Source organism: Thamnophis sirtalis, unplaced genomic scaffold (genome assembly GCF_051295495.1).
Source record: "Thamnophis sirtalis isolate CommonGarterSnake01/CBP01778 unplaced genomic scaffold, rThaSir2_p1.2 scaffold_3, whole genome shotgun sequence".
Classification (NCBI taxonomy): domain Eukaryota; kingdom Metazoa; phylum Chordata; class Lepidosauria; order Squamata; family Natricidae; genus Thamnophis; species Thamnophis sirtalis.
The window spans coordinates 86,312,264-86,338,341 of record NW_028261383.1 but is presented as its reverse complement, the minus strand read 5'-3'; the positions used below and the strand labels follow the sequence as shown (position 1 = coordinate 86,338,341).

The following is a 26,078-nucleotide window of genomic DNA, read 5'->3' as shown; positions in this document are numbered from 1 at the left end:
TTTTTTTCCCCCCAGTAAAAGTAGAAACCGCCTCCCCGATTCCTCTCCTCAAGGTATAAAGGGAATAAAGACGCGACCCCTTTCCGCCCCCTTTTCCTTCGCGCCCCTCTCTCTGGCTGCCTTCGCTCTCTTTCTTCGTGGCTTCGCGGGGAGAAGCGGGGCTTTGCTGAAATCGACCCGCCTTCGCCCACCCACCTCCATCGATTTCAATGTTTAAAGAAAAAATGAAATTTTAAAATCCCCCCCCCCTTTTCCCTCCCTCCGACTTGCTTTGGGCCGGGCAGGTCATTTGCTGCCCCCAAGGGGAAAAAGCCGCGCGGCCGGTACCATTAGCCCGGCGACAGGGGTGGTAAGCTAGCGGACCGCCGCGCTCCCGTGGCCTCTCCCGCGACGAGCTTACTAAGCGAGGGTACGCGGTCCAGTTCGAGGTGTGGGCGTGGCTTTGCGCGGCCACCCTCCTCACTCGCTCGCGGTACGAGTGGGAGTGCCCGCCCCAGAGCGGAAGTGCCTTGCCAAACGGAGGGAACTGGCTGAGCTGGCGGCTGGGTTTGCCTCGCGCCGGGGCTCGAGCGTCGCTGTCATCGGCTTCAGCGCGGGAGGAAAGTTGGGCTCGCGCTAGCCCCTTTCGCAGGCGGCGTCTCGGATGCGGCGGAAGCAGAAGCGGCTGCTGCAGGCAGTGGGGCTGGCGCTGGCCGCCCTCGTCTTCCTCCCCAACGTGGGGCTCTGGGCGCTGTACCGGGAGCGGCAGCTGGATGCCGTCGGCGGCGATGGGCGAGGAGGAGCGGGAGCCGGCGCTGCGGGGGGAGCCCGCGGGGGGGCGCCGCCAGGAGCAGCCGCCGCAGCCCGAGAGGAGGCGCAGGTGAGAAGGTGGCGGCGAGGCGCCTTTCCTCTACTGCCCTCCTGCAGGAAAGGCTTGTTCCGCTCCGAAAAGGGACGGGAGGGGAGATCCTACGGCGGGGAGGGGGGGCGCGGCAAAAAAACGCGGACCACTCACTATGCCCTCCTCCGCCCTTTCTGTGGGCCAAGGACGGAAGGGGACGCCTGGCTTCCCTTGGGGTGAGCGAGCGGCCGCTCAATAGAAAGGAGAGAAGGGGGATCCGAGAAGTGAATGCGGACATGAACCCGGGGGGGGGGGGCAATTGAGGGGATGTGAAGAAGCAGGGAAGCTTGAATTTGACCCATAGGAGAGAAGGGAGAGAGAGGGACAGAGAGCATTTTTATAGTTGGAGGTCTTGGTTTCCTCTCTCTTGGAGAGGAAAGGCCAGCGGCGACTATTTGTGGCGGGAGAAGTTCTTTTATTTTAGGGAACAAATAAACGAGGGTGAAATTAAGGGGTTTTGCAGCTGCCCCGTGTGTGTGCGGACCGTCCAGTATCCCCCCAGATTAGTCTCCAAAAGCATTTCCCACTGCATCGCTCCCGGCCCCATTGGCTTTGAATGAAATTGTAGTGTCCTTTTAATTTCATTTCCTCTTCTCTTGATAGTGATTCCCTGGGGCTTTCTCTTCTGTTGAGCAGTTTGTTTGTTTGTTTGTTTTCCAAAAGAGAACTGTTCTGGGATTTGAAACTCTTGATGCTTGATGCCCTTGCTATTTCTTTTTAGTTGAGTTATGGTTGTCAGCTTTATTTTAATTTTTTATTAACCAGATCAATAAACCCATCTCATGATGCTGGGAAGTTTACAATAAAAGAGACCATAACTCTATACAAAAATATCAGAAGAACAAAACTAAGTATATCATTTGTACCTAAAGCCTCTTTTGTTCAAGTTACACAAGCCAATTAAAAGTCCCATGTAGGATTTCAGTTCTGGCCATAAGGAACCTGAGAAATAACATCACACTTATGATAATTTGTTTTTATTTTTACCATTCTATTCCTGTTTAATTTGCAAGAAAATTATTAGATTTACTTTTGAATAAAACTGTACATATAGATTAGATTGATTTGATGGGGTTATCTTATTAAATATTGAAACTGTTACAGAAATAGTATGTTATTGCAATCCTGTACTCTTCAAGGTTTTTTTAAGCAAACAAGAATCTGCTCTTTTCTTCCCTAAAGTAAATGCTATATGTAGTTAAAAACATTCTGATACTGTAAGATACAAGCAGGTTAATGGTGTTCTTTGTGCCTTCCAGAAATTAATAAGACACAATTCAGTGAAATATAACTATATAGAAACTACTGACATTAATGAATGCTGGATTTTAGCAAGGCTATTCAATGTGTGCTGGAAATTTATATGGACGTGTCACTGATCACACACCATGATTTCATTGCACTACAGTACTTCTAAACTTCATATTGAAGCTCAAGCTTTCATCATTTCTTGTTTTCATGCAATATTTCAAATTTTAAGAAATAATTTTTAAACTAAATGTTATGTGTAAAATTAACCAGAGTCTAATGAATTATATTTGTACGTTCTGAGAAAGAGAGACTGGTGTGAGTGTTTATTGTTATTCTCTGTTCTGACATTAAGCAGAGTATCTGCATGCTTTGTTTGAAGTCAGTTTACCTTTCCATACAATATAGCTTGTGTGACTGCAAGGAGTATAAAAATTGAAAAAATATTACATGTGAGTTTGTGCCATTTAATATGTTATCCGCATAAAACCAGAATTAATGGTGTATTAATGTTCAAACCAGGCCTTTGACAGTAAAAACCCAGTCCTTACAAAGTATTTACAAACTGTAATAGAAGGACTAATGATTTTCTGAAGGAAGCAGCCATTGAAATAGTGCATTTGTTATATACATTTGGATTTGAGGAAGATAGCAAAATTAAGATATAAAAGGAAAAATCTGTTTTTTCCCAATTTAGATTATGAGTATGCAGAATTTTATTTCAAGCATTTTCCTAGCTATATCTTTAAATTAGAACTGAAATAGAAGTGAGTAAACATGGCTTTCTACTGGGTTTGCAATTTTCTGATAGAATTACTGCTTTCATGTATAAGTGTTTTTTCTTTCTCCGCATCAAATGCTGGATAATAGTTTTACAAAAGTATCAGTTATAGATGTTGATTGTTCATTGTACTGTATTTGTGAGCTTCCCAGAATTGTTAAAGAAGTTAATAGCATCTACATTTTCTAATAACACCTGTCATCCACAAAGAACAGTTTTACTTAGAGATGTGGGTCTTCTGAATCTCATCAGGAGAAAGAAAGAGAATGTAGATTACCATGCATCATATATAAGACATTTCAGTGATAAATTAGTATTAGTCAGCATAATGTGGACTCCACAATTTTTGTAGATTTATAAGCACTGTCTGGGCCAGTTTTGTTCTAGTCCTATAGATAAGAATAAAATGATTGGGAAGTCCAACTATTTATATGTTTGACTCTTTCCTTGTCATGTCTTATTAAATAAAAAATGGAACAAGAAACTCTTTATAAATAAATAAATGAATACATACATACATACATATATACATACATACATACATACATACATACATACGCACACTATTCTTGTATGATAAAAATGGTAATGGTTATTGTCATTTACCTATTGATTTCCTGCATAAAGTAATCGAGTAGTGAATACTCAGTTTTAAAGATATTATATTGCCTCATTTATTAATAATTAAATAATGCATTTTCATTATTTCATTAAAATAAAAATGAATTAGTGTTGAAAACCTGCAACACACTTGCCAAACCATAATTGCTAAAATATACACTTATACCATATTTTTCAGAGTATAAGACACACCAAGATTTTGAAAAGGCAATTTTAAAAAAAAAAGGTTTTGCACTCTGCAGACCTCCCCAAAACAGCCCATTTTTTGCTAAGACTTTTTCCCCCCCAAAAAGGACATGAATAGCCTTTAGGAGGCTTGTACAGTGCTCCTGGGGGGTGCCCCCCCAAAATGAGCAAAAAATGGCCTGTTTGTCACGAAAATGGGCCCATTTTTTTAAAGGGCATGCATAGTCTTTAGGAGGCTTATAGAGTGCTCCTGGGGGCTGGCCTATTTTTCGCTCATTTCTTCCCTCCCCAGCCCGCAGGAGCACTCTTGGAAGCCTCCTAAAGTCTCTGCACAGCCATTTTGGTGAAGGAATGGGGTTTCAGGAGGCAAAAAATGCTGTATTCAGTGTATAAGATGCATCCAGATTTTCAGCCTCTTTTTTGAGGGAAAAAGGTGTGTCTTATACTCCAAAAAATACGGTAGTTCATAAATTGCATGGTCCAAGCCATGCAGACTAATAATACAAGTGTTATTCTCATTGGAACACACATTGATAAAGGAAGTAAAACAAGTTTAGTACTTCAACATATCATTCCTCTGTATTAACACTTTTTGCAGAGAGATCAGCTATAAAGTTGTTTTTAGGTTTTAAAAGCATTTTTTCTATCTATAAATATATTTAAAATATTCCCATGTAGGAGCTTTCTTAGGATTTGCAGCTATGAAGGTATCAAAATTTATGTTTTGAAATACAATGATTGGCATTCTGGATAGATCTTTTTTTTTTCCTAATGATGATCCTTTCACCAGAACCTCCAATTTAACAAAATAAAGCAGCAGCAACAGAAGAAAAGTAAGTATCTACAGTTTTGTTTTTTATTTTTCTAGAACCAGTGATGTCAAAACTATGATACGTGTGTCAAAGATCACATGCCACGACATTTTGGGACACAATGCAAGCATTTCCCAACATTCAACAATTAGTTTTGAAACCCTCCAAACTGACTTTGTTGTGCTTTTATTTTATTTTTGGAATTATTTGATATTTATTTATATAATACCTAGTGCCACACATTATTTTTTCAAATAACTACGTAGAGAATTGCCTCTCCTTTGTTTGTGGAGTGATGTCATGCCAGCAGAATCAAATTAGACATGCTGAGCCCAAAAGATACACCATCACTATCTTAGATTAGAGCAGTTTATTTCTTTGGTACATAGATTGTTAATCCCAATATTTACAAATGATATATTCATTATTGACACAATGTTAATTTTTAACTTAATATATTTGGGGAAGAATTGATTCTCTTTAGAATCTAATCATGTGCTCATTTTCATAAAGTGCTTTGAAATAAATGCATATTTACATTAAGTTTTGTATTCATGTATTGTTTACAAGGAGTTTTGTATTTAAAAAAATATTTTTTAACATTTTTCTAAAGGGTGCATTATTTTCTTAAATGTGCAAGGTCATAAATAATTCAGATATATTACCTTGGTAGTTTATCATAAGCACTTTTTGTGGTTCTAGTGGTAATTGTAATAGTATTAATGAACAAGATAGAATTAGGTCACATCATTTGACAATTATGATTTTTTCATATAATATTTCTTAAATAAACATTTAAATTATGACAATACTTTAGGACTTGTCCTTCTATTACAGTGATGGCTAACCTTTTCCTGACCGAGTGCCAAAAGCGTGCATGTGCCCGAATCCCCAAAATGCCATGCGTTAACACCCCCTGCGCATGCGCCCTGCCTCCAATCATGCACATGCACCCCCGCATATGAGCATGCCCCCTGCATAGGTCCTGCCCCTTGAGCAGGATGCATACCCCCCACACACATATGCCCCACCCCACGCATGCACAGCAGAGACCCAATGAGCAGCTGGCTGGTGGAAAGTACGTGCGCATGCGTGGCAGAGCAAAACTGGGGCAACTGCTCCCGTGCCCACAGAGAGGGTGCACATGCCATAGGTTTGCCATCATGGTTCTATTATATGGAAGGATTATATGAGCCTGGAATTATGATTGTAAATCATGCTGGTTGTTAATGGGTCACCAAGTGGCCATGGCAGATTTTAAGATTTTTTTGTGGCAGATATTAAGCAAATGCCACAGTCACTAAGTGAATGCCACAGTCATTAACCCATTTTAGCCAATAGGCATATTTCACTGAAAACTGGAAGTAAATGCAGGCAAAATAAGTCATAAATTGAGATTGTGTAACCATGGGACGCCTCAAATGGCAGTAAATGTAGACTGATTGTCAAATGCCCCAAATCAGGGTGTGCAGACTTCAGAACTTCAAAACCAGGTCCTAAGTACCTTCTGGGGGAATCCATGGTAACTTTAAACGGTCATTAAATGACTGCTTATAAGTTGAGGACTAACTGTAATTGTTCTCTGAGCCAATTCCACTTTAAAAAATCAAAATAAGAAGAGTGAAATAAAATGCTGTAGAATATAATTATCCCATGTATGAAAAGATATTTAAAAGTTTTAATAGAGATTTGTGGCACTGATTTACCACAAACCTAAAAGCAGAGAACAATGAATGAAAATTTTGGATGTGCTTCATATATTCTTATCAAACTTTTTATGTTTGAACAAATTAATGAAAGCATTTCTGCATAATGTGTCCCGGCACTAGAAAAGTACTCGCTACTTGTCAGTGCAATCACATTTGAAAAGAGAGTGCACCTGGATTTTTGAATAAATTATTTTTCTCCCTTTTGCTGCTTCATCTGTTTCGTCAGGATTTATTTTAGAAAGGTTTGGTATTACTGGGTAAAATTTATGAAGAATTTCAATGAAAATCCACAACCAATCGTGTAATACTTTTCTCAAAATATAGCTTATTTCAAACAAATGCTTTTGTATTATATAAAGATTTGCAGTTTATATTACTTAATTAATATAATTACTTTAAAAAGTACATTTGATAAGGTTATCTTTTGGCATACTAAGTCTTGTAGACTCTTATAACATACGTCTTTAAAAATTGAAATAATATAGTAATATGATGTTTAACATAGTTTAGTCTGCTACATGCATTGTGTGTCCTAATTTAGGTTTGAGCAGTGGTTCCAGTCCCCTATTTTCTTAAAAGGCCTTCTAGCTTATTTTCTTTTAACACTTCTATACTCCCCCAGTCACAAGTCTGGGCAATGCTCAACAAGGAATATACAACAAAAACAACATAATGATATATTAGCCATAAACATAATAATAATTTATGCTAACTTGTTGAAATAAATTCAGTACCTTTAGAAAATCAAGATCAACTATACTAAGGTAGTGCAAAACTTGAAGGCTGTTGCAGAGAAGAGATATCACTGAAACCAACTGGATATCTTTTACACCAATGAGGCAAATTCCCAGTAGAACATGTCTAGTTAGCCAGACAAGATAGGCAGAATCCTATTTGGCAAGACGGTCCTTATAGATGTGTGCCTTGTAGTGTTTTATAGATAATGATCAGCGTTTTGAATTGGGACCAAAAGTCTATTGGTACTTGATGCATTAACCTCAGAATAGACATAGTAGCAAATCTTTTCAAATAACAGTGGCTGCTTTGTTCTGCATGAACTTCAGTTTCTAGTCATCTTCAAAGGCAACTCCACATAAAATAGTTCAATTGTATGACAATCAAGTCACTCTTGCAAGAATTTCCTGGTCTACAAAAGAACCATAACTGGTGGTCTTGGCTTAGAATCTGAGCCATGCTTTCAGGAAGCTGAATATTTAATCTGTTCATATGAGGTTCTGTGAATGTGGGTGAAGCAAAATAATTGAAGTTTATGCAAACAATGGCTTTACCTGGCCCCTGCAAAATACCAGGACAGTATTTGATGAAAAATCTCCAGAAAAAACATTACAAAATCTGAGTAATATAATAGAAAATGCCTTTGCCTTGTTTTCTGACAGTATATAGGTTAATCAAAGAAAGACTTCCAATAATACCTCTAGATGTAGGACAAATTCATAGAGAAGCAGTGAGACTTTCATTTAAGTCTCTAATCTTTTTAGCGATTAACAGATAATCCACTATTGTTGCTGTAATATTTCACAAATATTGGTCTCACTGACCAATTTGGTTAGCATTAGCTGAAATATTTTGAATGCCATTGAATTACTCAGAAAAAATGAAATTAATTACTACTCTGTGTGTACAGGGATTGGTATTCAGAGTTATTTGCCAGATGCTTATGATACCCAAAGATTGCACCAAGCAATTCCTCCTCAATAAATAAAAATAATATAAAACAAAATGGCTAAAATTTCATGAAGCTAGCAAATTGATTGTATGAAAAATCTAAAAAGATTATTGACTACTGATCGTTGACACAATCACATAAATGTTAACTAAAAAACTAGAATCTATTTCTAGTGTTTTTGTAACTACATGTAGTCCTCAACTTACAACAGTTCATTTAGTGACCATTCAAAGTTACAACAGCACTGTATGACCTTTTTTCAAACAGTTATGACCTTTGCAGTATTCCCATGATCATATGATCAAAATTCAGATGCTTGACAACTGGTTCAATTTTATGATGGTTGCAGTGTCCTGGAGTCATTTGATCCCTTTTACAACCTTCTGATAAGCAAAGTCAATGGGGAAGCCAGATTCACTTAGCAACCGGGTTATTAATTTATCAACTGCAGTGATTCACTTAACAACTGCATCAGGAAAGATTGTAAAATGGGCAAAACTCACTTAACTATTGCCTCATTTAACAACAGAAATTTTGGGCTCAGTTATGGTCATAAGTTAAGGACTATCTGTATCTCTCTTGTAACTATGATAGAAAAGGCAACGGGAAATTAATTCTGTTGCTAAGAAAATATTGCTGTATCCATGTAACAAAGACTGAGATTGAATTGAGTGTAGGTTTTCCTACGACATACATCTGTGTCCATGGGGAGGTCAAAAAGACAGGATGATGGGTTCAGGAATACTATCCAAGTTCCAACCATTTGTGTGTGCAACATTGAATATTTAGACATGAGGGGCAGGCTTCAAGTGCACTACCACAACTGCAGTATTTTAGGAACAAAAGCTTTCCCAAAAGCATTGCAGGAACAAATATCTTAGGTAGGAGGAGCCTAAATAAGCATAAGAAGGACTGAGCATTTTCAATAAAAAGGACATTTTGGTTAAAAGAACTCTATAATACTAAAGTGCTCTGATGGGATGGTATCGGAGGACTAGTGTACAGTTCTTATGAGCACAATTGGGATTGGGATCTTGCTTGTTAAAGCAGTCATTAAGCGAGATGCCCAAGTAGACTTCGCTCAACTATTGCAATCCCAGATCTTCCAATTGTGGTCATTAAGCGTATGGGGCCGAAAGTGGACACGCAACTCCCTTCCAGGCACAAAATGAATCTCTTGCACTGGGCTGAAAAAAAGAAGCGGAGATCACAAAGGTCCCTGCTTTGTTTGTCCGGCCCACCACAAGAGTTCCTCTACCCTCTGCACTGAGCTGAAGAAATGAAGCAACGCTTGTGAAGATCTGATGATCTGAGCTTCATTTCTGCAGCCTAATGAAGGACTCCCCCCCCCTCCTCCCCCATACATAGAAGGGAGGGAAAATCCTTTGGCAGGCAGCAGCACCCTGCAACTTTCTCTACCAGCTTCCTCATTGACTTTCTGGGGGTGCTTGGCAACCAGTGTGCCAAACAGGTTGCCAAGTACCAGATCACAATCACACGACTGAGAGAGAGATTGTTTTACGAAGGCCAAAATTGCTTTATGGATCATAAAACACCTTGCTGAGCCATTGTAACTCTGGACTTAAATGGCTTAAATGGTACGTCAAGGACTACCTGTGATCTTGAAAGAAAGAGCATGGCTGCTGGCTGGAAACATTAATAGGAAGACTCCATTAATAACAGCAATTTGTCATTCTAGATGTCACCTCCTGATTATTCAACTAGTTGTAGATAAATTTATACTGACAAGAAAAAAGTATAAGTCAAAGTGATGTCTTATGTTTATTCTTCCTGAATCCTAAACAAATGTAGAAAAGTAGTCAGTATGTATAATAATGAATTCTTGTTGCCTGAATAGAAATAAATTACTAAAGTATAAAACAAGCTAAAATAATCTGACAGCATTTAAATGTAGATAAGACTCTTAATACAGTATGTAAAAGAAATTTATGCTTTTTAGGACTTTTATACTGGGCAGAAAGTTACATTTGAATTTATTTCTGTGTTTTTACTTAACATTTTATGCGATATCATTTAATTTTGCTTATAGTAAAGAATAGGAGGTTCTGGAGAAATTTAGAGAAGAGGGGAACCTGAATTCTTGCATCAACAATTCCAGAAATTATGAAAGTCTACAACATTTGCAAATGTGCATGTCTAATTCCTCATTATGTTATTCTTCTGAAATCCATTGTGACTTATATTTGCATTCTATAAATAATAATAAGCTTAACACTGTATTTTCCCCCCAATAATATATGGTTGAAACAGGACCTTTATGGCCAATGCTGATAAAGTTTAATATCCTATTAATTAATTACAGCAGAGGCAATGAGGTAAATGAAGTTGGTTTTAATTATTTGATTTTGATTCAGTTTCAAAAAATGAATACAGTAGGCACTTCTAGCTTCAGTGTGCATTATAAGGTTTAACTCCAGATGTTTAATACATAACTGTTTTATGGATTTTAACAAGCACTTCTAAAAGCTAGTTGTTTGGCAACATTTGAATGGGCTATAAATATATTTTGAAGAGGATATTACAATAAGACTATGTGAATTAAGCTCTGGGATTTTATATTCACATTTTTTGTTTGTAGAGATTTAGTGCTAAGGAACATTTCCGTATCATGTAGAAAGTCATATGGATGCTTTAGGGCCAGATGTTTTTCCACTTTGTTGGCAGGGAAGATAAACTACTACTTAGTGCCTGACATTTCTGAAAGGAAATATACTTAAAAACTGTAAAGGGCAGTGTGTAGAGGGGGGAGAGCACAGCAATAAATTATAGTTATCCTGCACGAATGAGTTACCAGTGTCAAAACATCTTTGGAGTATTGTTCAAACACAAAAAGAAGATTATGTTATTCCTAAAACATGACATACATCATTATGAATAAATAAAAATTGACAAAGATTTCTAATATTAGTGTTGGGTTAATTATCATCCTTTAATGGTATGCAGAAGTGCTGTCAGAAGAATATTCTGCATACCTTTGCTTATAGGGAAATGTTTCTAATTTACCCACACTTGCAATGAAGGGATTTAATGAACCTCCATCAGCTGCTTCCAAACTTACATCTCCACAAAAGTCAATGTAAATTAGAAACCATCTGCACATTCTCAGGCTGAAATTAACCCACAAAGCAAGATTTTTTTTAAAAAAAAAAACCCAATACAAGAATTAAAATGCTGCTGACAAATAGACGGAAAGAAAACTGCAGACAGGTTTTTGATTCTTTATTATAGTCCAAGCCCAGCATCATAAAATAATATATAGAAAGAATATGCTTAGATGGTAATATATTAAAAAATAAAACAATAATATGTTTAAAAAGTAAGTTTTTAAATTAAAAATGCAACATATAGTTCTGCTTGTAGTGAGAGAAGTAATCTAATCCATATGAAAAATCAGAAAATAATTTTCCACCCTTTTTCCAAAGTTGAATAACAATGCAGAAAGTTCAAAAATTATAACTTTTAATACTTGTGTTTCTTCAGATTTTATGTCTTTGAGAAACACATAACAGTTGTTGGTTCTTTGCTTATTTTACAGATAACTGTACTTCAGGATTTTAAAATTATGTTTGAAGCAAAAAGTAATGTCTGATTAATATGATATATTATATCATTAGTTACGTGTTATTTCTCCCACAGTTTACATGTGCCTTTACATGTGCCTAAAGTATCTTCATATCTACTTGCCCATGAATTTAATATGAAGATATTTATTTGTGACTGCTTAGGGCAGTGATGGCTAACCTTTTTTCTCCTTGTGGGCCAAAATTGTGCATGCACATGTGACAGCACATGCACTCATGCCCACACCTATAATGCAATGTGCCCCTCCTCCTTCCAGTGCATGCATGCATGACTCCCCATGCACCCCCGCACCCCCTGTGCATGTACACACATCCTCCCCATGCCCCATTTTGGGTCTAGCAGGCTTCCCTACAGCCTCCCAGAACCAAAAAAGGGGTGCAGGGGGATGCGCTGCACCCCCTGCGCTCCCCCCACCCATGCACATCCGTGTGTGACCGCCCTCCCCCCCCCACATGTGCATTCATCTCCCACATGTACAGCAATGACCCGAAAATCAGCTGGCTGGCAGGAAGCACACATGCATGCGCGATGAAGCTGATCTGGGCAACGGCTCGCGTGCCCTCAAAGAGCTTGCATGCCATAGATTCACCATCATGGTCTTAAGGGGTCTGCCTTGTGGGTAGACTAAGGAAAAACATCCTTAGGATGTACAATTATCCTCTTGGGTAATTCTTTTTCTCTTAAGTTTTGTTCCTAGAATGCAAAGAGTTTAAGAAATTAGCCTATACATTTCTAGTCTGATTTGATATTGTTCCCCTTGGATCAAAGTTTTTAAACTTGTTTAGAATATTTGAAGATATTGTAGCAGAGGTGGGTTGCTCCTAGTTCGGCCTGATTTGGCCGAACCAATAGTGGAATTCAGGCCTTGGTTGCAGAACTGGCAGCAACCCAGATCTACCACGCCCCCAAACCGTTCCCTCGCTGCCGCCATTTTGGATTTTAGTGACTGCGCACACACAGTCCACTAAATGGACATATGTGAAGAACAATTTACATTGGACAGTGCATGCGCATGCAGCATTTATCTGCCGTGCGCATGCGGGGGTGGTGAACAGTTAGTAAAATTGGCAGCAACCCATCCCTGTATTGCATTGTTTTAATAATGAAAAATCAAGCTAGAAAATCTAGCTAGAAAGGTGTGAGAACTGATAAAAAATCAGACAGTGATATTTTGGGCAAGCCAAATCTGATTTTGAAGAAGTGTCAGGAAAAAGTATGGGACATTTTCATTGTTTGAGATGGTTCTTGTGCTATTTTGAATGTGTTGCATTTCTTTTCCTCCTACTCCTTCCAAAATATTAAATTTGTTGGTTTCTACCGAAACCTGTCTTGTTTTAAAGTAGGCTTTGTTGGATGCTGTTATATATTTCTATGTTTACACGTACATTTTATATTTACCCTGATAGTTAATTTACCAGAATAATTACTTGTAAGATTTTAATAATATTTTTTTCATGCACAAATAGGTAGCATCCCACCATTTCCTTTTAGGGGTAAATAATATTATGAAATAAAATATAAGAAGTAGTAAAAAATATATACAGGTAGGAGTTAGGAAAAAAGAAAAAAAATAGCTAAATTCATTCTGTGGTGTTTTTTTTCTCCTTCCATTAAATCATGCCTGCCTGCCTTATTTATTTATTTATTTATTTATTTATTTATTTATTTATTTATTTATTTATTTATTTATTTATTTACTTATTTAGCCACTCATCTTGTAGCCAATTCTTTGACTCTGCCTGGACAAGTCCCTGTGGATTTCTTAGCAAGGTTTTTCAGAAGTGGCTTGCCATTATCTCCTTTTAAGTGTCAATAAAAAATTATTGGCCAAAAGCTTTGTGCATGAGGTGGGACTAAAATATGGTCTTGCAGTTTCTACCTTGATGCCTTAACCACAATACTAAACTGGTTCTCAGTATTATGTCATAAAAATTGCTCAGATTGTTCTGTATACATTTTAAATGTTTTACTTATTTACTTTATTTACTTATTAACTTGAAATTGTACAGCCACCCACAAAAAGCAGCTCTATAGATACTCCTTGATCACATTCTTTGTAACTATCTTTTCCTGTCTGCACATGTTATACACATTCTTATCTCATTTTTTGCTGCAGTCATTCTCTCATAGGCATTTCCCCCCTCATCAATAGCCCTTTTCATCTAATTATTCCACTGTATCATTTTTTTCATACTTTCCATTAGCATCTCGCCACATACATCTATGGTACTCTCTAACTGCTTTTCACTTTGTTCCAAGCAGCTTTCATATATACTTTTCCTTTCTATACATTCTCCTGCAAAGTTACCTTTCCAATGTTTTTTTCATATGAAACATTTTCTCTTCATAGAGTCATTCTACTTTCATTCTTTCCCTTTTTTCCATGCCCATTTATGATTATGTTGATTACAGTTTTTCTCTTATTGCAATTGTAAATTACAGATTGTCATCAATTTATGACCATTATGGATCCTGCCTGTTACGGTCATAAATCATGGTGCTTGTGAAGCAGATCTTCATGTGACTGACCCAATTTTACAATCTTTTTTTTTACAATTGTTGTTAAGCAAATCACTAGTGAATCTGCAGTGTTTAAGTGAATGTCACTGCTGTTATGTAAACCCAATGTTCGCTTTGGGGTGTTTTTGCTGAAAACTAAAAGTGTAAAACAGAAAAAGTGGTCACGTAGGACACTGCAAATGGCCATAAATGCCATCCAGCTGCCCAAGCACCCAAAATGCTGCCACATGACTGCAGTGGAGCGCCCTTGTCATCAAAACTTTGGAATCGGGTCATATGTATCTTGTGGCGGGGGGGCATCGTAACCTATTGTAATTTGAGGACTACCTGTATCTGTTGAACTAGGGCATAAATAAATAAATTTCATTGATTAATATACGTGCAGACTAAGCTGTACAGGTAGTTCTCGATTTATGATTACAAGGGAGCCCAACATTTCTGTTGCTAAGCGAGACAGTTGTTAAGTGTTAAATGTTGTAAGTGGAAGACTACCTATAATTATGTCCAATTCTTTGCTAATGGTAATGACAGGATGTCAGTCATTTTTACCACATTTTCTCCAGTATATTACTATCAAAGGCAAGTTTTACTCTAGGCATGCTTGTAAACTAAGAGCTTAATCTAGTAGCTATATGTCAAACATTCTGTTCCCTGCATCTCGCTAATTAGGAAGCATAAACAGTGTATGTCTAGAATGTATATATTTAATATTTACTAAATGTTTTAATTTAAAATTAAGAAAGATACCAGAGTAAATTTACATTTTAATGGATTGTACCTCCTGGGGTTTTACAGAAATCAAAATAAGTTCATCCATGCAGCATGGAACGGTTAATTTTCATAAATCCCAAGAATCTCCAAAGCATGGGGAACATATTTCAGAATATTAAAAGTACTGTACTTTTATGGAGAAATAGAATATTATGCAGAGCAGCCAATGACATCTGGGTCAAGGAAAAAAACAATCAAGACATACTGTAGGTATTAACACTGGTTCATCATTAAGTCTGCACTAACCCATTATATTTTAATATTTAGAAATTCAAAACAAGCTGACACTACAACCATCATTAATATTTACCAGTTGCCAAGCATCTGAATTTTGATCATGTGACTATGGGGATGCTGAAATGGTCATAAGTGTGAAAATGGCCATAAGTCACTTTTTCAGTCCATTGTAACTTCAAATGGTCACTAAATGATCATGCATTCAAATACTCATGAAAATTTAGCTTCATTGGGAACATAATTCAGGATAATTCTAATACATTCACATTGTCATTGAATTTCCTTTCTCTTGCCTATATCCTACACTACCTGATGTCAGAGAGCTGAGTAATTTGTATATGTCTTTTGGGCTGCTTATTGAGGGAAACATTTGTTGAATATTTGCCATACACATATACTGTAGTGTATCTATCTGCCCATGCATTTCTGCTACAAATGACTATTCTTACTCCTATTAGTTTCTCTTTCCAAAGACAAAATCCCCCAAATATCTTTAATATACTATGTGGTTGAAATAAAGAATCCCAAGGTTACATATAGGAAGTTGGATTGGGGGAACCCTCCAAGAACTCTATAGCAAATTGATTCCATATCATGCAAGAAAATTACATGATTGTATCCACATAGCCACGAATTAAACTCTATTTGAAGACAACTTATATTGAAGACAATATTCTGTACTTATATGCACTAAGGTACCTGTTGCAATTTTCAAGTGAAGCCCTAAATTAGGTTTGCGTTATGGTTTTATTGGTAGTTGAGGCTGGCAAAGCTTTAAGTCCACATAATAAGTACATAAGTGTGAAGTGAAGTAAGTGAGAGATTTCTTGCTTCCCAAGTCTGCTTTTTAGATATTATAGTGTTATAATTATTTCAATATACTACTCGATTATTGATGGGAATAATCAAATGTCTAAATTCTTTCTGGAAGAAAAAAACAGGGATTTTTTTAAATGGAAAAGTTACAAGTTTCAAAGAGAAACATTTGTAAATGCAAGTGGAAACAGTTCAGACAGGCACTACTTTTCTCATCCACCATTTTTTCTACATCTGTATTCTTTACCTAACATCTCCTGAAAGGTTTAGTGCCCCTTGTTAAAAAGAAAGAAAATGAATCTATTTTAGTACTCTCTACACAACATCCTATCTTGATAATTCCACCCCTTTTCGATGCACTTGTATCCTTGCATGTTCACACTTCAGAAACTAATTGAGCCTTTCTTCAAACTTCTGGGTCGAGTGCTTTAATGCATCCCCCGCTGTTTTCAGAGTTTCCTTTGCTGTCTCCCTGGCAGATTCACCCAGCTTGAATCATCCGTTAGTAAGAAACCCTGTTTTCTTAATAAGAGGTTGCTTTGTTTTTTAAAAAAAAAGAATAAATAGGAGAAATTATAAACTAAAATTTAATTTTCTTTACCACACTATTTTGATGCACCATTTTAAATCTTATTCTTAGTATTACTTGAGACAAACATGCTTCCAATGTTTCCTTGAAACCTGCTAATTATCAATTATGTGTCTTCATGAAACTTGCCTCCCGGACCCTAGTAATTTGAACAAAGGGTACAAATAGCAGCATCTCTTCCAATATCTATTTCTTTTGGCATTGATGCCTGTTTCTCTTCCTTTTTTAATTTGCTTCTTTTTCTTATTGCCCTTGGGACTACAAAGCTTTCTGTGAAGAAAAGAAAAGAAAATACTTACTCCTTAGGAACATCTAATAACATTGGGCAATACAGGATGATCAACCTTGATTTATTCCAGTGAGTGATTGCAGTTCAGCTGACAGTTGCATAGAGAGGACCATTTGTGTCTGTTTGTATAAACAGAGTGAAAACAATGGGGTAGATATTCATTTGTATAAAAATTAAGAATTTTATGTCTCTGAATTTTGTGCCCTCAGATCATATCTAAATGCATAAACGTAGATCAAGAAAGAACTAGGTAATTAATAATTATTAAACAGAAATAAAATCTGATTTTAATTTAATTTCAAGTTTAACTGGTTTAAATCTGTTTAAAACAGAATGTCAGAGCTGTATAATAGGGATTATTTCAACAGTCGAAAATGGCTCAGTGTTTTAGGCTAGAGCTTAAAATTGAGTATAGTGAGCATTTTTAAGATCTCTGCCTTAATTAAGTCAATACAATATAATTAACATGGGGGATATTAATAGATAGAGATATAGAAATATATAGATATTGTACTTCTATTTTGGATACTCAAAAAATGTGGATTTATAGTTACCTAGCTATACCGTTGAACGGATAATTCAGTAGCTGTGGATAAAAACATGCAACATTGGGAGGAAGAGGAGGAAAGTGGGTCAAGACCAGAAACCACCTATATAGGATTCTTCTTTCCATACAGGGCCATTGCTGCTACTATAGTTATACTATAAATTCATTTGTAAGTAATAGTTATTACATTATACATAATTATTTACAATGCTCGGATATTGCTAGAAGGATTGTTATCCTGAAAGTTGGAGTACAAGTAATTACAGTGCAAGAAGAAAGAGTTGGCGATAGTTCTAAACAGATTTATGAAAAAGTAATCCCATTGAATTTAGTGGGCATTTATCAATCAGATTATTTACATATAAATGGACAATATCATTCAAAATAGCCATCTTTATTTTTTTGTATTACCTATCTTCTACTACCATAAAACTCTTGTGTCTTTCTGATTGACTGTAATCTTCATTTGGGAAAAATGGTCCATCATAGTGCAGCAATCTTTGGACCTAGGTATCTCAAATACACTAGTTTATAGAATGCTTCTAAAATACAGAGCCCATGACTTCAATCCAGTTGGATTGAAATTTGATAAAGTTGTGGCCATTTCAATACTGCTACACTACTACATTACTATGTTGCCACGGTCAGCTGCGGTCATATTATTTCTGACACTCCCTGCCAGCTTCCTACAAGGAAATCAGTGAGGAAGACAACAGGAATTTGGAAATCACTCTGATTCCTGCTGCTTTTGTGCTCACCCATAATTATTCTGTTTCTCTGTTTAGGCAAGGAAATATCTCTGAAACATTGACCTAATGGGACATATGTTGTCACACTTGTGGAATGTTATAATCTTAACATTTAGACGTTGGATATAGTATGAAATTGTTTATAAGATAATACTTCAAAATAAGTTGGCATTAACTATTATACCAAAAATGTTTTAAAGTAAGTAGTTAATTTTGATATTGCTGCATACTTCTATAACTTACTTAATTATTTTGCTATGGAAGGAATGGTTCTTGCTTACTGATCAGAAGCATGGAATTTTATAGTAGCTGTTACTGTATTTAAAAGAGTTCAATATATTTTATAGGAATATTAGGTTTTGTAATAATTTAATAAAAGCATGATAAGCTAAAAAGAAAAATCCACATTTCAAATCTGTTTTTGTTGTATAATAAATCATTTTACAGAATTGTTGTAACTTAGAGTGGTGTCCCCAAATGGGAAAGAATGATCTAATCTGGCTACAATATTGCATTTCCAGTAATTTTAAGAAAATGAATTGTCTAATTTAGCAATCAGTACTAGAATAACACACAATCAGCAGAACATCTTATATTAATTTTCTCTAATTCTAATGGTAAAATTTATACTTTTCTTCCATTTATGTTCCCATTATAGTATATTATTGGTGTGTTCAGTTTCTGTATTATACAGTGCTTAGCTTATTCACTTTTTGAATCCTCCTTCACTAGCCATAAAGATAAATCCCAATAAATTACCTGGGTTTTGTGTGATTATTATTTTTTAATTCAGTCAAATCTATTGTTTTTCCTTGCTTTTGTAATTCATTCAGGAACATATAACTGATCAGTAGATATTGAAACCAATGATGAGGCTTTGAATATTCCGAAGAAAATTTTCGAGGACTTCAATTTTGTTTTATTAATAAGTAAATCTTTCAGTCTGTATGAATTATTATCCCCGCACTGGTAAAATTGCTTTGAATGTTCTCCTTCATAAAGTTAGATATTTCATATTGAAACAAGAGATGATAAATCTGGACTCTTATCCGATTCCTTTTAGAAATTCTAAAATGTTGCTGCTTTCATTTGTTTCTCTGTCTCCAAAACCCACTTTCCTCATAAATTAATTTTTTTTCACATTTTTTGAAGCTGCATAGCACTTAATTCTTTATAGTATAGCATTATCTGCTACTAAAACTGTACTTTAAAAAGTATGATGTACATCAAATAATGTAAAAGTTATCCTTCTTGATTTAACCAACATCTGGCAAACAAAGAGGGACCTATCTATATTAATTTTGAAATCAATAAAGACTCTTAAGAATCTCAAATAACTAAGTGCATACTTGCTCTGTGTGGGGACTTCATACTATTTAAAATAATTATACTGTTAATATTGATAGTACAGTGGAGTCAGCGTTCTTTGAGAGATAATTACCAGAAGAGCAACAATGTTAAAGAGTACACCAGCTGTAGGGCTTCACACTTAGTCCTATGAAGACATTTCAAACATTAGAATCCTGAAGTTCTAAGCCGATTCAACAAAATGCCTAAGTAGCTGAAATCTGTATTGGTACTGGCCTTTAATATTAATAAGAATCTGATATAATTGCTCTGAGAGCCAGTTAAGTATCTAATTCCCAAGGAAGTACAATCAGTTAACTTAAGAGAGGCTTTGGGAGAAAATAGAACACAAGAAAGAAATAGTTAGAGAAAGAAAGATTCCGTCCGATACAGAGAAGTAGAAGATTTGAGATGGGGGGGGGGAGAGAATCCAGAAAGGTGGTGAAAGCAAATCTTGTGTGAGTTTAGATAGCCAATGGGAAACCAGGGTGGTTTGGGTGCATATATACTTGCCAACAGCAAATCCAGGGGAGGTAGCACACAGATATTTTTGGGCTGTGATTGCAGAGCAGAGGAAATCTCTGGGCACATCAGATTCCTTTTGTGAGGCAGCAAACTTAGTGTATCACAGTATTTCTTAACTAATGGCCATAGAAAACATGTATGTTAAAATACACTATATTGCCAAAAGTATTCACTCACAACTGAGTCTGATTATGTGGATGGGTGAGCGAATACTTTTGGCAATATAATGTATATTGAAATAAAACATACCTTATTAATAACAATAAAGCATATTTTAGTACAATAATTGTTATAGCTGAGACATTGATTTTAAATGTTAATGGAATTCTATGTTTGCACATTGGAACATATCCGATTCATGTGTGGACTAAGATTTGTTAATAAAGGTTTAAATCAAAAGTTGTACTGTACTTAGACTTGGCTATAGTGACAACAAAGTAGCAAAATCATGTTGAAGGAAAAACATTAAAACTAACTCCTTGAAATTACTTGCAAAATACATTCAGATTTTGGAAATTATTTCGCTTTGTAAAGAAATCAATTAAAAAACATCATCTAGAATAGAAATGTAATTTTTATTTCAAACATTAATTGGTACACATCCAATCAGACCATTTCTTTTTTTCTATTTCATCCTTAGTATTTATAACAGTAAACAAAACAATGTATGCAAACATTTCCCAAGTAGATAGCAAGAATTTCAGTAAGTCTGCAAAACCTTTATATAGAAACAGAATACCAAGGGTTAAAGTGTTTAAATAGAGTATGCCTTCTTCAGGAAACCAAGAGTTATGACTATAATTCTTTCCCCTGTTCTCTGTGAATGGCTTATGGTAAACTTAGAAGGGTATCCATCCTTACATGAAAGAAACATGAAGCTCTGAAGATTTTACAAGCAAGTCGAATTCTAGGATTTCAAAAATCATTTGTCTAATAATGTGGTCAAAATTTCATATTAAGACAATAATGTTACAATATAGTCTGTAAACTTTTGACTTTTTACAAATCCTCACCAAGTAAATAGTAATATTACTGATTCATACAGTGTCTAGGGTTAAATCACTTTTTTAAGTTGCCTAACAAAGAATATCTTTTATCAGGAATCAAGAATATCCTCATAGTGTAGCTATAGAGGTCGGTATATGAAATAATATTTTCATTAACGGTACCTAGTGAATTAATAGAGAGTGGTTTGAAACTTGAAACCCAGCAAATAATCACTTTTTTATCCTGCAGTTCTTATATGAAATATCAAATAAAATGTTACAAATATTAAAAGTACATAAAATATAACTTAGAAATGTGGTTTGTCAGATATGAGCCAAGGTGGCGCAGTGGTTAAAATGCAGCACTGCAGGCTACTGCTAGATCAGCAGGTCAGCGGTTCAAATCTCACCGGCTCAGGGTTGACTCAGCCTTCCATCCTTCCGAGGTGGGTAAAATGAGGACCCAGATTGTTGGGGGCAATATGCTGACTCTCTGTAAACCGCTTAGAGAGGCCTGAAGGCCTATGAAGCGGTATATAAGTCTACTGCTATTGCTATTGCTATTGCTATTCAATATGGATTTTGTGTGTGTTTACAAAATTATAACAGCAATCATATTTTTTAAAGGGCTTCCATGCAAGACAAAGGAATGAAGCTTACCTTGGTAACCGACAAAGAAAAAAAGATTGGCATGACAGAGAGGCTATAAAGAATGATTTGCAGAGAACAGGTTTGTATAACTCAACTCAGTCTTAACTCATGCAGGTGCAAAATAGTACTAAATGCAGCATACTAGTGGATATGTTCATGTAACACAAAAGAAACTACCATTTTTACACTTTTTTAAAAATTAGCAAGTTATAAGTAAGTTAGTAGTCCAGAATAGAAATTGAACAAGACTTCACTCAATTCCTAATGCTTTATGTCACTCACCAGAGACAAAACCCCCACAGAGCCTTGTTTGTTCCAGGAGACAGGAAAAATGCCAAACCAAAGTTCTCGTTGGAAATTTGGAAATAACAGCAAAGGGCATGGCATAGGTCCTTAGAAACTCATTTCTGTATCTGCTTTTGTTAGTGCCATCCCATGTCTAGTTGAATGGAAATAAAAACTGTGTGGAAATGCACCAGCTGTGCCAGTAGTAAATTCTAGTAGTAATGATTCTAGATATGACTCTAGTACTGGAAAAGAGACGGGTGGTAAGGACTAAAAGTATGAGTTTGAAAGGCCTAAAAATAATTGACATATTAAAACTACATAGAACAAGATTTTAAAAACTGAACTGAATTATACTGTTATCGTCAGGAGCAGAGTAAAAATTCCGTTTTTCTCTGCTATTGTACATAAAAAGGAATATGATGTGAAGGAGGAGAATACAAATGGAAGTAAAGAGATTTGTAGAGAGAGGAACAGGGGACAAAAATATGAGTGAAGCTACAGTAGCCATGACAAAAGCACTATTTTAGTATACTATATAAACAAATCATATCCAATTTACTTGTGTTGGTTTTAATAAAAAATATATTTAGTAATAACAAAAACGTTGGCTGGTGCATTAGACAACATAGGGTAAAAAGATTCCCAATCAGTTTTTAAAATAAAATAAACAATTGGTCTTCCTTATGCAGGAAAACAATGATTCAATATTATGGTAGAAATTAAAAATGTATGATTATTTGTATGTCAAAATGGAGAGAAGAGGGGGAATTTCATGAACATGGTAAATGATGCCTTGAAAATCTGACTTTTTCCCAGGTTCTAAGTGAGGCTGGGATGGTGCATCCATCTGAATAGCATTGTGTTTGGTATGTTTGTGGTGTGTCTTTTTGTCAAGCTGTAGCTATTTTTTGAACTGATTTATTACCACCCAGAATCACTGTGAGTTGAGCAGACTTATAAATTTAAATTACAAATTATAAGGCATATTGATTCATCAGGACAAAAATCTAGTAAGTCTATTGTGACCTTTTTCAAAAGGAGAAAATTACCTAGATGTCTCTTTTTAGCATTATCCAATATTCATAAACTGTATAATCTGCTTCTTAACTAGGGAGTTTAACAATTTGGGGCGTATTATTAAGAAATCTCAGCTGCAGTCCTAGAATATAGCATAATAAGTATTGCCTAGAGCTGTGACGAATGAGAAGGCTGATAAAAGGGCTTCTTGAATTTTGAACGTGGATGAAATTATTGCTCTGTTAAATCTCTGCAGTTAATATGTGGAATGTTTTAAGATTACTCCTTGCTTTGCTTATCTCTGCAGGAAATGGAGAACAAGGAAAACCATATCCTATGACTGATGTTGAGCAAGTGGACCAGGCATACAGGGAAAATGGTTTTAATATTTTTGTGAGTGATAAAATTTCTTTAAACCGTTCTCTACCAGATATACGACATCCAAAGTAAGTATAAAATGTTCTTATAGTTGAAAATATGACTTTTCTTATTTCTATAATTTATTTTCCTGAATTTTCCCTTAAATTCCATTCCAGCCGACACTAACATTTTTTGTTGTCAGAGTTTCAGCTGATGTATTAAATATGATATCTAGTAGCATGACAACTGGGGTTACCCTTTTTTTAAAATTTAAACAGTTTCATGTTTGAAACACACCTATTTGTATTTTAAACACTCTATTTTAAGTGTGAAACAAACATATTTTACTTGAAACACTCAAGATAAAAACAATCTCAGAATATTCAAAACAGCCTATTCCATATTTGAGATGGAACAATTTGCAGTGAGTATGAGGTGTTTCAAATATGAAAAATTTTGGACATTGTTTTTGGAAAGTAAAATTAAGTAACACAAGATATTTCCATGGTTATCAAATGTTCTTTATGAATTGAAATAATATGGTCCCACTGGATGTTTAATAATTACATGAGATAATATAAGCGATTTCTTTAGGTGCTGGAACAGTGGTAATATTTTATAAATACTGATCAAGATGGTAATTCTTTTCATCTTTAAGCTGCAATAGCAAGATATATCTGGAGCAACTTCCCAATACCAGTATAATAATCCCATTCCACAATGAAGGATGGTCCTCACTTCTTCGAACAGTGCATAGTGTTCTCAATCGCTCTCCTCCTGAACTGATAGCTGAGATTGTGCTGGTGGATGATTTCAGTGACAGAGGTACATCCAAAGTATAATATAATTGTTAATACATTCATGACTCAGCCAAAACAATGGTATATATTGGATTATTTTGCACATAAAATACATTTTAATGTTGGGGTTTTAAGTACTTCCTCGGTTGTTTTTTTAAAAATATTAATGTATCTCATGTGCCACACTTATTAATTTTTTAATGCTAAGGAAAACATTTCTCTTACTTGAGTAAAACTTTTTTTAAAAGAGTTGCAGAATTAGATAAAACAGATGAACCATGCAGAATCAAATTTTCTGAATGAGATAATTATATGTGTGTTTTAATGGGCAGATGTGTATTATTGACTTATATACTGTAATTTAACATAGTAAATGTGTTTTCTAATTTTGAGTACTATTGTTTAAGAATCTGGTTGGATCAGGATAAGCACACACACACATGTAGCCCATGTTGTATGTCACGTGGCAGGCAGAATGTTGACAAGCATGGACAGAAGAATTCTACTCTTTTTTCTCTATTACTCAGTAGCATCTCATATTCAAGGTAGACCTTCACGAGCATTCAAGTAGCAAACAGCCATTAAGATCAGTGATCATCGATAGCCCAATTCTCCATGAATTTATTCAGTTTCCTTTCTAATTTGATAGTATCACATTCCAAAGATTAATTGTGTATTATTTGTGGATATAAGTATAAAAGACACTTTCTTTTACTATTCCTAAATTTCTCCCATTTAGTTTAATAAATAATCCCACTTTTAACTTTGTAAGAGGAGAAAATTCCCTATCCCAATTATCCATATGATGCATATTTTGATATACATTTCTCTCTCCTTACTGACCTTTACTCTGAATTAAAAAACCATAATCACTGTGGTCTTTCCTTGTAGATAGCCGCTGAAGTCCTCTAACTATTTTGATTACATTTTCTAAACCTTTCCCAGTACCACATTAATCTTTCTGAGATATGATAGACAGAACTGTACATAGTATTCCACATGCTATGGAATATATGATTGATGTAGAGGCAAAACTATATCGACTTTTTTATTTCATGTTCCTTTCATAATGATTTCAAGCTTAGAATTTATATCCTTACAGCTACTGTGCAGTGAAGTGACATTTTCATTGAACTATCCATCATGATTCCAAAATCCCTTTCTTGCTCAATCACTAACAGTTCAGATTCCGTTAATATATGTGGTTTCTGGGACACTTTGCATTACTTTGCATTTGCTTGCACTGAACTATGCACAGCTTAAACCTAGGGGACTTACAAATATATATATAAGTTTTTAATGGCTATTTACATAATAACCTCTAAGACTCTCAGAGCTGTTAAGGGAATTGATAAGTATATATTTTACAAAAAAATAATTAACTTTTGATGCCCTCATCCATATTGGAAAGACCCTTTTGGAACGCTTCGAACTCTCTTTTTTATTGTCCTAAACAATTTGGTATCAAATGTTTTCTTCTTGCCCATAGTATTTATGAACAAATTAAATAGTCTTTGTCTCAACACAACCCTACTTTGAGAATATCCTCAATTTGATATTTGATAACTCTTTCTTGTTCTATAGCCTATTCTCAGACCAAAAATGTTTGCTCTCTTACTCAATTGGTGCTGAAATTGTTTAGGAGTGTTTGGTGAGAAACTTTATCAAACATTTTGGAAGTACAAATACACATTATTATAGGATCACTTCTGCCTTTATGCTTTCTAATAGTCTTAGAAATGACAACATGCTTAGTTGCACAGGCCTTGCCCTTAAGAAGATTATCTGATTACAGGTAGACCTCAATTTATGACCAGTTGCTTAGTGCGTGTTTGAAGTTACAATAGACCCACTAAAAGGTGCTTGCAACCCAGTTCCAAAATTTCAATGGTTGGGGTTTCCCATAGTTATGTAACTGCATTTTGGACACTCAACAAGTGGCCAACATTTATTGCCATTTGCAGAATCCCACAGTCATACGACCATATTACTGTATATAGCATTTTTGCCAAAACTGCTGTTTAATTCCAATTTCCCTGTAACAGCATTCCATGACGAA

At 35.5% G+C, this 26,078-nt stretch overlaps 1 protein-coding gene across 1 annotated transcript in view; it reads left to right on the top strand.

The window, feature by feature from the left end:
- Positions 1-522: 522 nt before the first annotated feature.
- The window catches only part of GALNT10 (polypeptide N-acetylgalactosaminyltransferase 10), a 59,182-nt gene continuing 33,626 nt past the window's right edge, over positions 523-26,078 (top strand). Inside the window, exons 1-4 of the mRNA XM_014061876.2 lie at positions 523-859; positions 21,531-21,633; positions 23,167-23,305; positions 23,878-24,044. Of these exons, the coding sequence (XP_013917351.2) occupies positions 644-859; positions 21,531-21,633; positions 23,167-23,305; positions 23,878-24,044 (625 nt within the window). The 5' untranslated portion in view covers positions 523-643. The remainder of the gene's footprint in view (positions 860-21,530; positions 21,634-23,166; positions 23,306-23,877; positions 24,045-26,078) is intronic.